Genomic DNA, 12,696 nt, shown 5'->3' on the forward strand with positions numbered 1-12,696 from the left:
GTCTGCACGTTTGCTCATACACACCTAAGACTTCATGTGAAGGGTTCTCAGAGGAAACAAACCTCAACCTCAGTGAATCGGATGGTGGGTGATGTCAAGAGCCCCAGGGCTGGGCAGGGCGCAGGAGGACTTGCCCTGATGCCCCTACCATGCTGTGCACAGGACAGAGGTTCAAAAAGGTATGGGATTTGCCATGGTGCCTGGACCGCCTCTCAAACAACAAAGCTTCTGTCAGCTGATTGGACCTCCCAAGGGCAAGGTAGAAAGCAGGGGCACACATGTCTCAGCTGCAACAAATCAAGTGTCAGGCCCCAGGAAATAAAAGGTAAGACCATTCACCTCCAACCACAGGCCACAAAGCAAATCCTAAAATGCTTTAGGGGGAGGAGGGGCATCATCATCTACATGTTAAGGCTTTGGATCTCGGATGGGGAGGCTCTGGGGGGGGCCAAACCCAAGATGTTGATTCAGAAAGGGGAAGAGTAAACCATCCAAGCTAACGGAGGAACCAGAGTACTCAGGCAGAGAATGTTTTTATTCTACCCACCACATCTCACAGAATGGGAGGTGAATAGTAAAAAGTGCATTTTTTTTTTTTTTAAAAAGCAAACGAATTCTAAGACATAAGCTAAGACCCCACCTGTCATGGGAGTGGGAGGGTCATCAATTGTGGTTACCGCACCCGGTAACAAGTGCCCTTGATTCGGGGGGGAGGAGTGGGGAGTAGAATCTTGTAGATAAAGCCAGGACCCCCTCCCGTCCACCCCCCAAGAGGTGATTCAAAACCATAAGGTCACTTTCTCTGTGCTGGCTGGCTCCCTTTCATCAGGCTGCAGAGCGGTCCCAGAGGAAGGTTCAGCACGTGGACGGGGTCAAGGAGTTGGGGGAGTGATTTGGGGCAGATGCTGATGGGGACTGGGTCCCTGTATGAATCTTGAAGCAAAGGGGCGATGCGGTATGGGCCATGTGGAAGGTGGATGCAAAATCTTTCTGGAAGCAGAGGATACAGAGTAAGGGGGGTATATGCGTTTGTGCTGGAGGTGGGGTCCTGTGTTGCTGGTGATGCCAATCGCCTTGCCCACCCAAGGTAGGACTAGGAGCCCCATGTGGCTGCCTGGGCAGGAATGGCAGAGGAGAGAGCCACGGAGAGCGCCATTCTGCAGAGAGCCTGGCGGGCCTGCCCCGTGGCGCCCACCTGACGTTGCGTGTCCTCTAGAGCTCCTGGGCCTGTGGCCCCATGGCCTGCTCCTCCATGGGCTGCATGGCCTCCTGCACGTAGACGATGAACTCCGAAGCCTCCCCGCCCTGAGTGTAGACAGTCACCGTCTCGATGCCCTCCACGTCGTCAGAGGACACCACCAGGTGGTGCTGCTCGGCCAGCTCTACGGAGGCCTGCTGGAGGGTCTCCTGGATCATGACTGTGTGGTTGGAGCTGGGCTCCTCGTCCGTTACCTGTGTGGGGGCAAGAGAAAGGTCACACAGGTCCTGCTTCTCAGTCCGGCTGTAACAACAGAATCACAACTACTGCATAGGGAGCATGTAGTACGTTCCAGGAGCTTGTCCCTAGGCACACAAATGCTCTAGGTTTGCTCTCATCCCTGGTTTACAGATGGAGAGAGTGAAGCTCAGAGCTGCAAAGCAACATGGCCACAGGCCCCAGGGGTGGCAAGTGGCAAAGCCCAAGTCGAAACCCAAAGTCCAAACTCTTCTCTTGACGCCAAGCTGCCTCCCGGAGAGGTGTGGGGGTTGCCAGGGTTGCCAGGGTTGCCAAGGGTGTGAGGGTCGGAAGGTAGCACAGGAGTGATTTACTGCAACCACGTGGAAGGTTAGGTGGGTGGCTCCTGGAAATTCACAGCTGGTCCATTTGGCGGTGAGAAAGGGGCTAGGTTTATCCTGGGTTTTCTGTCTTTCCACACACTGTGGGAGCTCAACTCCCTGTCTGAAGATCAGTCTCACTTTGGGAAAGAGTAGATGTCCCTGAAAGAATGATTTCCCCCAGCTGCCGTCGATCGACACCAAGGACTTAGCCATGGTGAGAGGTGGCCTGTTGGGGGGATCTGCCCCTGCCGTGCGGCTGGGCGGGACGGTCGGGGGAGGGGCATCTGTCCGTAGAGGGGACCTGACTTCTACAGGCAGGCTTTTCTCTGCAGCTCCAAGCAGGCAGATTCCAGACAAAGCCAATTTCAGCTGGTGCTGCTGCCCTGCACCCCTGACCCTGTGGGCTCTGGCCTGTTTTAAATAACTACCGTCTTTGATCTTCGTTAGAAAAATAATGGGTAAAGAACATGGGGAAGACTCTGAAAGAGTTGAGAGCCAGGAGCTGCAAAAGTAACGTAAGGGTTAAGAGTACAAGCCCAGGGAGGGGGTCTGGGATGGTTTGGGGAGGGAATGAGAGAGTTCTTAGGTGCGTGCAGCGATGTGAGAGAGGAGCCGAGGGACATGTGCTTTGTCCTGCACAGAGCAGGGCTCGAACCACAGTTCACCACTGTCTGCTGGGAGGCCAGACACCTACCCCGCAACCCTCAGTTTTCCCATTTGTAAAACAGGCACGAATGTGCACTCCGGAGGATGGCTGGGAAGGTAAAGGAGATTCTCTATGCAAAGTGAGTGCCTCATGACAGCACTGCCTTTTCCGTGCCTGTAGCATTCATTTAACAAGACTATCTTAATGCCCGCCAGCTGGAAGTTGCGGCACGTCCGTTACTTGTCAATCCAGCCACGCGGCCCAGCCTGTGTCATCATAAAAGGTCCCGGCAGACTAAGCTCCAGGCAGCAGGGGCCAGCGTGACCTGGCACCGCTCCTTCCCAGAGCCAGGCCGGACGCACATGCAAGCACTCAGATTTGCGGAGTGACGATCTGCTGGGTACCGGGTGCTGGAGCAGGTGCTGGGGCAGTGGCCCGCTGGAAAAGCCCCGTCCAGTGGGGCAGACACAGGAGCAGAGCGGCAGTGTTCCCATCCAGGGCTGGCGAGCCAGGGAAGGCCTCCGGAGGAGAAGTGGAGTGGGCTCCAGGCAGAGGGGACAGAAGGAGCAAGGCCCAGGACAGCCAGCAAAGGCCGGTATGCTCAGGTAGCCTCCGTGAGCTCCCGCCCACAACCCCTGACACTCTGATTCCTCTCCTCCCAGCTGGTGTCTGGCACGGGAAGGCCTCCTCCTCCCCGCCCATCTGTTGTCCCTAACAGCCATGACTTCACGCTCCCCAGGGGCATGGGGGGCCCAACTGGCTCGCAGGGGCCCCCCTCTGGCCCTGTGACTACCAGGGTGGGCTGTGTCAACAGGGGGATTGTATTTAATTGAGAGAGAAAAATGGAAAGGCACCTCTGGGGTGGACACCACGCAAAGCTATGGATTGGAAGGCACTTCTAATTTGGACTGAAAGAATTCACCAGAAGCCAGAGAGCTATCCTAAGTGGAAAGTATTAACACATTTAGCCTGATTTGTTTCTCCAGAATGAATCAGGACCTCTTTTTTTTTTTTTCTTCTTTTAGTGTTTGTTTCCATTTCATTTAAATGGGAAAATGTACTGTGAACCAAAACTTTGGAAGTAAATACCGATTTATTTCACACTGAAAGAGGGTGCCTGCCAGAAGGCCGGGGGTGGGGGGGAGGGACACAGACAACGAATGCGTTTCTCTTCTTGTCAGGAAATTCTGGACGAAGGAAAAGGTGCGGGCCGGGGTGATCTGTGCTGAGGCCCCAGGACCTCCCACGTGCAAAGCTAGCCTGCTGCACTTGAAGTAAATAGACACACATGCCCCTGGGCATGCGCGCTGATCGGCGGTCACTGCGGTCAGAGCCAAGGCTGAGCTAAGGAAGTAGTCACGACAGCAATTCCCACGGGCTGAAATTCCCGTCCCTCGGAACAACGCGAATACCGAGAGCCCCGTACTGACAAGGGCCGAGGGCAGGGCCACGGAGGAGGGCACCCTGCCTTTGGTGACCGGGGACTGCAGCCTCCTGTTTCCAGGACAGCTGAGTTCTCGGACACTGGCGGCGGGGAGGAGGGGGTCCAAGGTGACCCAGAGGGCTCTGGCCCACAAATGTGGGGAGGAAGACAGGCAGAAACCAAGACAGGCAGAAACCAAGACGAGGCCGCTGGACTTGAAGTAAGGGTAAACTGTGTGCTTCCTCTGTTGCATCAGAGCCCAGGGGCGGCTTTGAGGAGGGTGGTGGTATCTGCACGTGGCGGGAAAAAGCTTTGCAGGCAGAGGGCAGACAGTGAGCAAAGAGCAGGCATGTGGGCAGAGTTCTGTCTTCCCCCTTCCAGAAGGCCCTACGCCATCTCCCACTGCTGAGCCAGCCTCAGCTTTCCTGAGACACCCTCTCCCGACTTCCACAACCCTCCCCTGGGCTCTGTTCTGAGCCCTCTCGCAGATTCGAGGCTCCCCGTCCTCGACCTCTGCTCCGGACCCCTCTCTGCGTCGACACTCTGCTCCGGGCTGAGCCGGAGGCACCGAGCTGCAGGCCACAGGGCCATCTGCTCCTGGGGGCCCCCCCCCGGGGGCATCTGTCCAATGTGCCAAACTCAAAGGAGGGAGGGAGTGCTAGCCAGGAGCGGCGGGTGAAGTTCATGGTCAGGTCTGAAGAGCCCTGGTCACCAGCTGAGGGGCTGAGACTTCATTTTACAAAGGAAAACATGGACGGTTTTCAAAGAAGGGCCTGTCGAAACCCAAAGTCACTGGGTCCGTGGCACCCCGCCAATGGAAACTTGCCTAACGTGAGAGGTTAAAACTCACTGAGTGTTACACTTCTCTCACTACCCCTTTAAATATTTGTTTATTTGTCCGTATCACCTTTTCTAAGTACAAAATCTATTCAAAAATAATTCTCTTTCCTTTTTTCCCCCAATTTTCAGCTCCAGGGTTTTGTGCAACAGAATCACCATTCAATCCATCCACTGCTAATTATGAGAGCACAGTAAACCTCAGGGCTTAATTCAGCAGAGAGAGTAATGGAGACAAAGCTAAGTGCACCTTTTGCAGAAGTCCTGCAAGGAGTATCTTTCTCGGTGGGCACAAGCGTAACAAGGGCTGCGTGCCGCTGCTCAGTCACCTTACTTAGCCCCCAAAACAGAACAATGGCCAGCGTCCCCAAAGCCTGGCCGTCACCTGCTGTGGAGCAGCATTTACGTTTCCGTGAGCTTTCATGAGTGACTGACCCTGCCACCCCTCCAGCTGATACGGGGAAGAGAATGTTGCAGAAGGAGGGCTGATGGGGGTAGGGAGTGGGCATGCTCTACAGAAGGGGTTTGTGAGGCTCTGCAGAGGGAGCCCCTCCCCACCCTCACACACTCCACATTCCACATTCCTGCAAACCGTGGACCTTCCCCATCCCGGGGAGCCCAGCGTCCCCCCAGCCCCTTGCCGTTTACTGAACTCGTGCTGGCCAAACCTGCAGGGCGTCTCAGGCTGGGCATTTCTGAATGAAACCTTCGGTGGGCCAGTGACTCATCCAGGGTCAAAGAGCAGGAAAGCGTGGTCTGGGGGACCCCTCACCCACAGACCTTCCTCGGCTGGGGTGGTAGGACGGCGACGGGGGGGATCACACGCTGCAGGTCAACTGGGTTAATCATTACCTCACACAGTCCAGTCACTTTTACAGCCCCTGTGGAGCTCTCAGCCATTTCCTCCATTCAAAGTGGCCTCTCCGGTGGCTTCAACTAGTAGCTCAGGCTTAAAATTGTTCCCCACAGTAGAAATAATATGGCTTCACAATGTCATTATCCCCTGAGACGGGTACTCCACTTTCCCCAAATGCTGTATCTTACATATCTTCCAGCTAAATTATTAGCAGCAGAGATAGCTTAATAGAAAACCTTAACCCAGAGGACTGTACAAATTATTCACTGAATCAGGCTCTGAGTTCTGCAGCTCTGCCCACCTCAAGCACTCTTCTAGAATCTAGACCAGATGGCTGTCAGACCCAGGCACTCTGCTGGGCTCCATTTCTGCTGAGGAGTGGCTGCCTGCCGAGGCAAACGCTAACGGCGACTGGGTCGCATGGCACTCCAGGGGATGTTTCAGTTCAGAGCCAGGCGAGGGCCCTGGCCTTGTGCAGGTCCTGCTGCACCCGCGGGTCTGTGGCCCGGTGGAGGCGGCAGACGGGGCGCTCATCCTGGACACCGGGCGGGGCGGGCTCCTGAACACTGGGAGGCCAACTGCGGACACCTTCTCAGGTCCCTTCCACTGCAGGGATTCTCGGACTCCGTGGCGTGCTAAGAAGAGAGGGCTGCGCCTTCAATGGGCAGACTGACAGCATGGGACTCTGCCAGGAAGGAGCCTGCAATGCCAGGACCACCCCCTTCTTCTTGGTTCTCGGCCTGGCCTCCTGCATTCAACCCCGTGGGCACCACCTGTTTCCATGGCTTGACTCCCTCTTTAAAAAGAACACACCGACGGGTTCCTCTGCCTGAGTGTCCACATGCCTCAGACACACGCTCACAAGAAGGGCCTCGAGGGCAGAGACAGGAAGGACAGCTTCCTGCCCCAACACCCTGTCCTCAGGAACCCCAACGCTGGCCAGAAGTACACGGAGGGGGCTGTTTTGCCAAACAAGATGGCGCCCGGGAAAGCCAACCCCGGGACAACACTTCACTTCTGCGCACAACCTTCCACGAGTGGGCTCAAGCCCCACCACCCGTCCCCTCTGCTATACACCGCACCAACTACCCCCTCCCGGGGACATCGAAACAGCCCAGAGACATTCAAGGGCATCACAACATGACAAACAAAAGACCAATTACGGGAAGACAGAGCTGTGTCTCACGGCTGAATCCCACAGAGGTGGCGGTGAGCCAAGAGGGGAGGCTGTTGCTGGCGGGGTACTTCACACACCACATTCCCATGCGGCCCCTGGGTTACAATGAACCACTCGAGGGCGCCACGCCTCCCACCCAAGTCTTTCAAACAGCGCAGATAACCGCCTGGTGCCCGAGTCGGTCACAAGCTCGTGCCAGAGGGGCTCCGGTCCACAGGAGCTCCTCACAAGCTCCAGCACCTCAGTTTAACGAGAGTCCATGATGGGCGGGACTGCAAGAGGCCAGGTGTGGGAGACACGAAGACTCTAAAACAATAGCTGAGCTCCCACAAGGAGGCAAACTGGGGGTCTGCCACGTGTGTGTCTGCATTTGTACACAGGCAGGGTGTGTGTGATGTGAGTGTGGGCATGTGTGTGCATGTGTGCGAGGGGTGTGTACATATACACTTGTGCATATATGTGTGCGTGCATCCGTGGCCAGGTGTGTGTCTGTATACGTACATGAGTGTGAACAGATGTGTGTGGGTGTGCATATATCTGTGCATGTGCCTGTGTGCACGTGTATATGGGCAGGGTTGTGTGTGCATGTGTCTACGAGTGTGGGTTTGGGTGTGGAATGGCCATATATAGGTCCCTAAACTTGTGTCATGCTCCTTCTCTGTCCTTCCTGACACTTCCCATTACACTTCCTCAGTCTGCATCTTATGACACTACTTCCTTTCTTGTGTATCTGTCACTTCTCAGAATGACCTTAACAGGCGGGCCCTTCACAGTTTCCGGAGTCTTTCCAGAGCCCTTACCTCATTTAATTCTCATGCAGTGCTATGAAGAAGGCAGGGCAGGGACGACTGCAGCCCTATCTTTCGGTGAAGTGTTTCCCTCAGTACAGGAGACCCCACAGCTAGTAACAGATGATTCTGGAATGTGAAGCCAGGTAAGACCGTCCAAGGCCTACAGTCTTTCTAACTACCTCTGTCTACCATTTGGTGGCTTCTTGTGACCCTCAGTATGAAGCCCAGATCCCCAGGGTGGAGAGACAAGGCCCTTCCTGCCCTGACCCCTGCCTCTCCCCATTCCCCCACCCCACCCGCCCTGCCCATGCCCATCTTTGGTTCCTGAGCACACATGTGTCCTCTCCTGCCCTTGAACTTCTGCCCTTGCTGCTTCACTTGCCTGAAGACTCACCCCACCACCTTTCCCTGGAGAATCAGGTGTGTGCCCTATCATCTGGGGAGCCCCCAGGCACCCTGAGCTGACCCCCATCACATGAAGCCTGACCACACCTGACAGACAGGAAACAGTGAATCCCTGTTTCTTGGATGAATCACTGAGAAAATGAGTATAAAGTCTAAGAAATGTGCCACCCTTGCTCAAAAACCACCAAATACAGCAAAACTGAGATGGTGCCAGTCCCGGGAAAGAGTCACAGCAGGGACATGGGTGAGGCCCCTGAAGCCTGTGTCTCCAAGTGCACGACATCACCAAGGCCGTCGCTGCAGCCTCTATGCGCTAGGCCACGTTGCATGGCACTCAAGGGGATGTTTCAGTTCAGAGCCAGGCGAGGGCCCTTGCCTTGTGCGGGTCCTGCTGCACCCGCGGGTCTGTGGCCCGGTGGAGGCGGCAGATGGGGCGCTCAACCTGGACACCAGGCGGGGCGGGCTCCTGAACACTGGGAGGCCAACTGCGGACACCTTCTCAGGTCCCTTCCACTGCAGGGATTCTCGGACTCTGTGGCGTGCTAAGAAGAGAGGGCTGCACAGGAAAATCCAAATACAACCAAACGACGAGAATGATACAGAACACCGCAGTCGATTCTTTTATGTGAAACATTCCTCTGTGCATGTTTAAACTCCGAGGAAGAAGCCTCATTTTTCCCAGTAATTGAGGTTTCACTCACTGCTGAAATTGTAACCAGCAAGAGCTTCCTCTAGCCTTCCCAGAAGTGGGACCGGCAGACCCACCTCACAGGGTTAGCAGGCGAGGACGTCCACCCTAGGTTAGGTGTGGTGTTGTCTGTGTCAGAAACAAAGGGACGATGGTAAATACTGTCCCGAATTCATAGAAGGAAGTAGAGATATAAATGGATGTGGTGTGTAAGAAAGCACCGTAAATTTCCAACTCTAGAAATATGTATGTAGATACAGGACTAAAAGAAGGGTATTACGAGCAAGAAACTTGTGGCAACATCAAAAGATACTCACTGGCAGGGAGAAACCATTCCATGCATCAATGAAGATTTTAAAACCTTTCAAAAAGGACAAAATGCACAGCAAGGGAGGAAGGCCGTGATTCATCCTTCCTGGGGAGACAGCATAATGCCTCCCCTCCGCCCTATTTTTCTTTTGGTTATAAGTAGACAGTAGATGCTCTTTCTTTTCTGAAAACACTGATCCTAGAAACAGTCCAAAGCCCAGGTTGTAAAGACAGCTCGCGGCAGGCAGTCGCTGCATCCCCAAGTGCGTCCTGGCTCCCAGAGGCACTGCAGGGTCTGGGGGCCCACCCGCGGCAGCCCCATTCTGAGGCCCCAGGGCACAGGGAGCCCTCCTGCACAGACAGCCCTTGTCCACAGGTCGCGAGGGCCCGCCTGCAGGGGAGGGAAGGGCCCACTCCGTTCCCTGTGACGGGCGCCTGGAAACATTGGAAAGATGCCCCTACTGGCCCTGTGTCTATCACAGGACGAGGGCAAGGTCTGTGTGTTAGTCAATCCAACTGACCCCCCCAGACAGGGTTAGAGACAGATGTCAGGGCGGCAAAAATGGCTAGACATCCAATCTTTCTTGAATTTCTCAAAGGTCTAAGCACAGTTTGGTGTGGTCTCAACAATCAACTGAGACAAAAAGAATCCTTCTCTTGGAAAGTGGTAAATGGGGTGGACAACATGGTCTCTCTAAGCACATGGGAAAAGCGAGGGATGACGGGGCTGGTGCCTGAGGCAGGGCAGGTGGTCACGTGTGGTGCTCACAATGCCAGAAGGGGCCATCCCCTCCGGCGGTGGGTATCTGATGCCCTGACCCCACCACCCCAGGGTCCCTCTGTGTCCCCTTCCAGACCATGCCCACACAGCACCCGGCTTACAGCCAGCACTCAACACACACCTGAGCTGAATTATTCAGGAGATACTGTAAAGCTGAACTCAAACAGAACCAGAGCACATTCCCCATGACAGGGAAGGGGGAAGGCAGTAGCTTCTTATTGCCTACGAATATCTTTTGATATTTAGACAAGTTTACTGTCTAAATATGCTTCACTTCCTTGACCTTTAAGCACACATATATTGAACTTTTATTTAGTGCCAGGCACTGACGGGGGTGCTGTGCATCCCTGTCAGGCCCCTCACACAGGGGGACACGCTTCTCCTTACAAGCCTCACCCATCCACAGATGGCAACTCTCAGGGTCATTCTTCTCACCGAAATCCCTCTGCTGCACTTTGAGAGCACTTCCCTCAGCACGTCGCTCAGAACAGAAGCCCTCCACCCTCCCTGATTTTTCTCACCCTCACCCCAAGCAACCATCCTTGCAGGCCCTGGCCTTTCTCAATGCAGACCTGACAGGCTCGATAAGGATGTGGTGACATGACAAACCCCCGCCTTGCTCTGCCATCCCCAGGACCCCTCTCTGTGCTGGAAAGCACTTGGTTTCTTGCCTCAGCAGACGGACTCCCCCGATTCCACAATCTGTGGCCTCTAGCAGTTTCGCTGGCCTCTTACATAGTGACCTGAGCCTCCACAAGCCCAAGTAGACAAGGAAAGTGGGGCGGCGGCAGCCCGCTGTGCCCCTCCCGGGCACTCCACAGAGCCACAGCCCCCACCGAGGAAGACAGCGTTTCCACGTTCTGCTTAAGGAATGTTTACCACAACACATCATAAACCGTTCCAGTCCCTCGTCAGACTCATCTGGGTACGTTCATTAGTAGCAGAGGGGATCCAAGGGTGGAAACAGGACCTGTGCATCCGTCATCCTCTGAGCACTGAGGCAGCTTTGATATCCACACGCCCCTTTCTTCGACCTTTGTGCTTGTCTCTCTGAGTATGAAGGTGCGCCGGCCTCTACTCTCCCCGCAGCGTTGTCCTCCCTCTGCCTGCTCTCATGTCTGTGCCCCTTCTGGCTCAGAGCCCTCCCCAGCTCCCCTTTACTGGGGCAAGGGGCTGTTGGATGTCCTCAACCATTCCACACCAGCCCCGCCCTCCCCCCACCAGGGCCCCCTCTGGTGGAATGACTCAGAAGGTCTCAGCAGCAGGGGCGGAAAAGGGGTCAGACTGTTCCCAGCCACAACCATGTTAATCTACAAGAGGCAACGATCTGTTTACCTGCCTGGACCAAGTAACGAACACTCCTATGAAACCCTGGGACTCCCAATACCAAGCACAAGGCCTAAAGAGCTATGTTAGTACTTGTTCACCGGACAGAAACTTCCAGAAGCAGAAACAACTATGGCTGAATTCTACACGCACAGAAAGGGGATAAGGAGCTACGTCACTCCTAGGATGGGAGCTAAGGTTTACTGAACACTTCGTAAGACTTCATGCACATAATCACATGTAATCTGTACATTAGCCCCATGGAGTAGGTTCTAGTATTTTCCCATTTTACAGATAAGAAAACAGAAGTTCAAAGCGGAGAAGTGCTTTGTCCCAGATCACAGACCATTAAGTGACAGATGGGCGTTCACACCCACGCAGGCTGGCTCCCTTTTAGCCACGTGTTACCTTCCCAGCTTTGCCATGGGCTCGTTCCCCACCTACGGGACACGGCTGGGGGCTCATGAAGTGCGCGTGTCAGGAGACACCTGTGTGCTGCCCCTCCAGGGAGGCCTCAGTCTCAGAGGCCTGCACCTCCCGTGTCAGGGCACCTACAGCAGCTGCAGCCCACGACGCTGCTCAGCATAAGGCGTGTGGAAGGCACCCGAGCCCATCCGGCTCAGATGTCCGACATCAGATCCCCCGTTCACGATTCTGAGCACTCAGGAAGCCTCCAAACATGCCTCCAGGCCTCCACTCCGACCAGAGTAGGTAGTACACTGGGCCACACCTGGGCAGGGGCCAGAGCTCTCCTGTCCTCCAGCAGTGGAGAAACTGGGAGGTGGGGGGGGGGGGGTGCCCCACTCATTACTGTTCTTGGGGACTCTGTCACAGACCACATCCTCTGTGCCTGTACTCACGCCTTTGCCTTCTGCCATCAAATGGCGGTGCTCGGGTAGAGTGGGATTGTACTCCGACCAGAGTCCCGTACCGTGCGGTGTTGCTCGCCTGCCTGATACGAACTGCCCTTCACTTCTCATCTGCATTCAGTGACGGTGCTCATTTCCTATCACTGCCTAACCAATGACCACACAGGGAGTGGCTTAAGACACAAAGACACAAATCTTTCTGCTTCTAATCTCACGGAAGTCGGCCATCAAGTGAGGAAGTTCTGCTTTCAAGGGCTCAAGGGACTAGCTAAGGCCCACCTGGCTACTCATCCTAGCTCACGGTCAGTTGCACCATCTAACGACACAATCAGAGGAGTATGGCTCATCCTAGCCACAGGTTCCGGAGAATACCTGATGTGGACTTGAGAGGTCAGAAAGGGCTGAGGGTGTGGCTTTGCAGCTGACACTGAACAGTAGGAAGTGAGCCTGGCAGAGGCTGCTGATGAGCGTTCTGGGTAGAGGGTATGAAGGTGGGAAGAGAAGATTAGCAGACAGCCGGTGGGCAGGTGCATAATAATAAGCAAGGGGGTGGAGGGAGGGAGGAGGGCCAGGCCGCTATGGGGAGGCCACGGCGAAGGCCTAGTCCCAGTTTACCGGAGACTTCCAAAATTACTGGAGGTTTGTAAGTGAGGGATGCTGGAATCTGGCTGACACTCTGAACAGCTCCCTCTGTGTGCTATGTGGAAACTGGAACTTAGGGCAGCAGGAGTGGAGGGAAGGAGACCAGTGAAGAGAAGGTCTGTAAACCA

The 12,696-nt window shown here is 55.0% G+C and overlaps 1 protein-coding gene across 3 annotated transcripts in view; it reads right to left on the minus strand.

Moving 5' to 3' along the window:
* Nucleotides 1-517: 517 nt before the first annotated feature.
* The window catches only part of ZFAT (zinc finger and AT-hook domain containing), a 196,828-nt gene continuing 184,649 nt past the window's right edge, over nt 518-12,696 (minus strand). For all 3 annotated transcript variants that reach the window (XM_027611408.2, XM_027611429.2, XM_027611440.2), the window contains one exon: nt 518-1,452. In XM_027611408.2, coding sequence (XP_027467209.1) covers nt 1,213-1,452 — 240 coding nt within the window. In that variant the 3' untranslated portion in view covers nt 518-1,212. The remainder of the gene's footprint in view (nt 1,453-12,696) is intronic.

This window comes from Zalophus californianus, chromosome 4 (genome assembly GCF_009762305.2).
Source record: "Zalophus californianus isolate mZalCal1 chromosome 4, mZalCal1.pri.v2, whole genome shotgun sequence".
In the NCBI taxonomy this organism is placed as follows: domain Eukaryota; kingdom Metazoa; phylum Chordata; class Mammalia; order Carnivora; family Otariidae; genus Zalophus; species Zalophus californianus.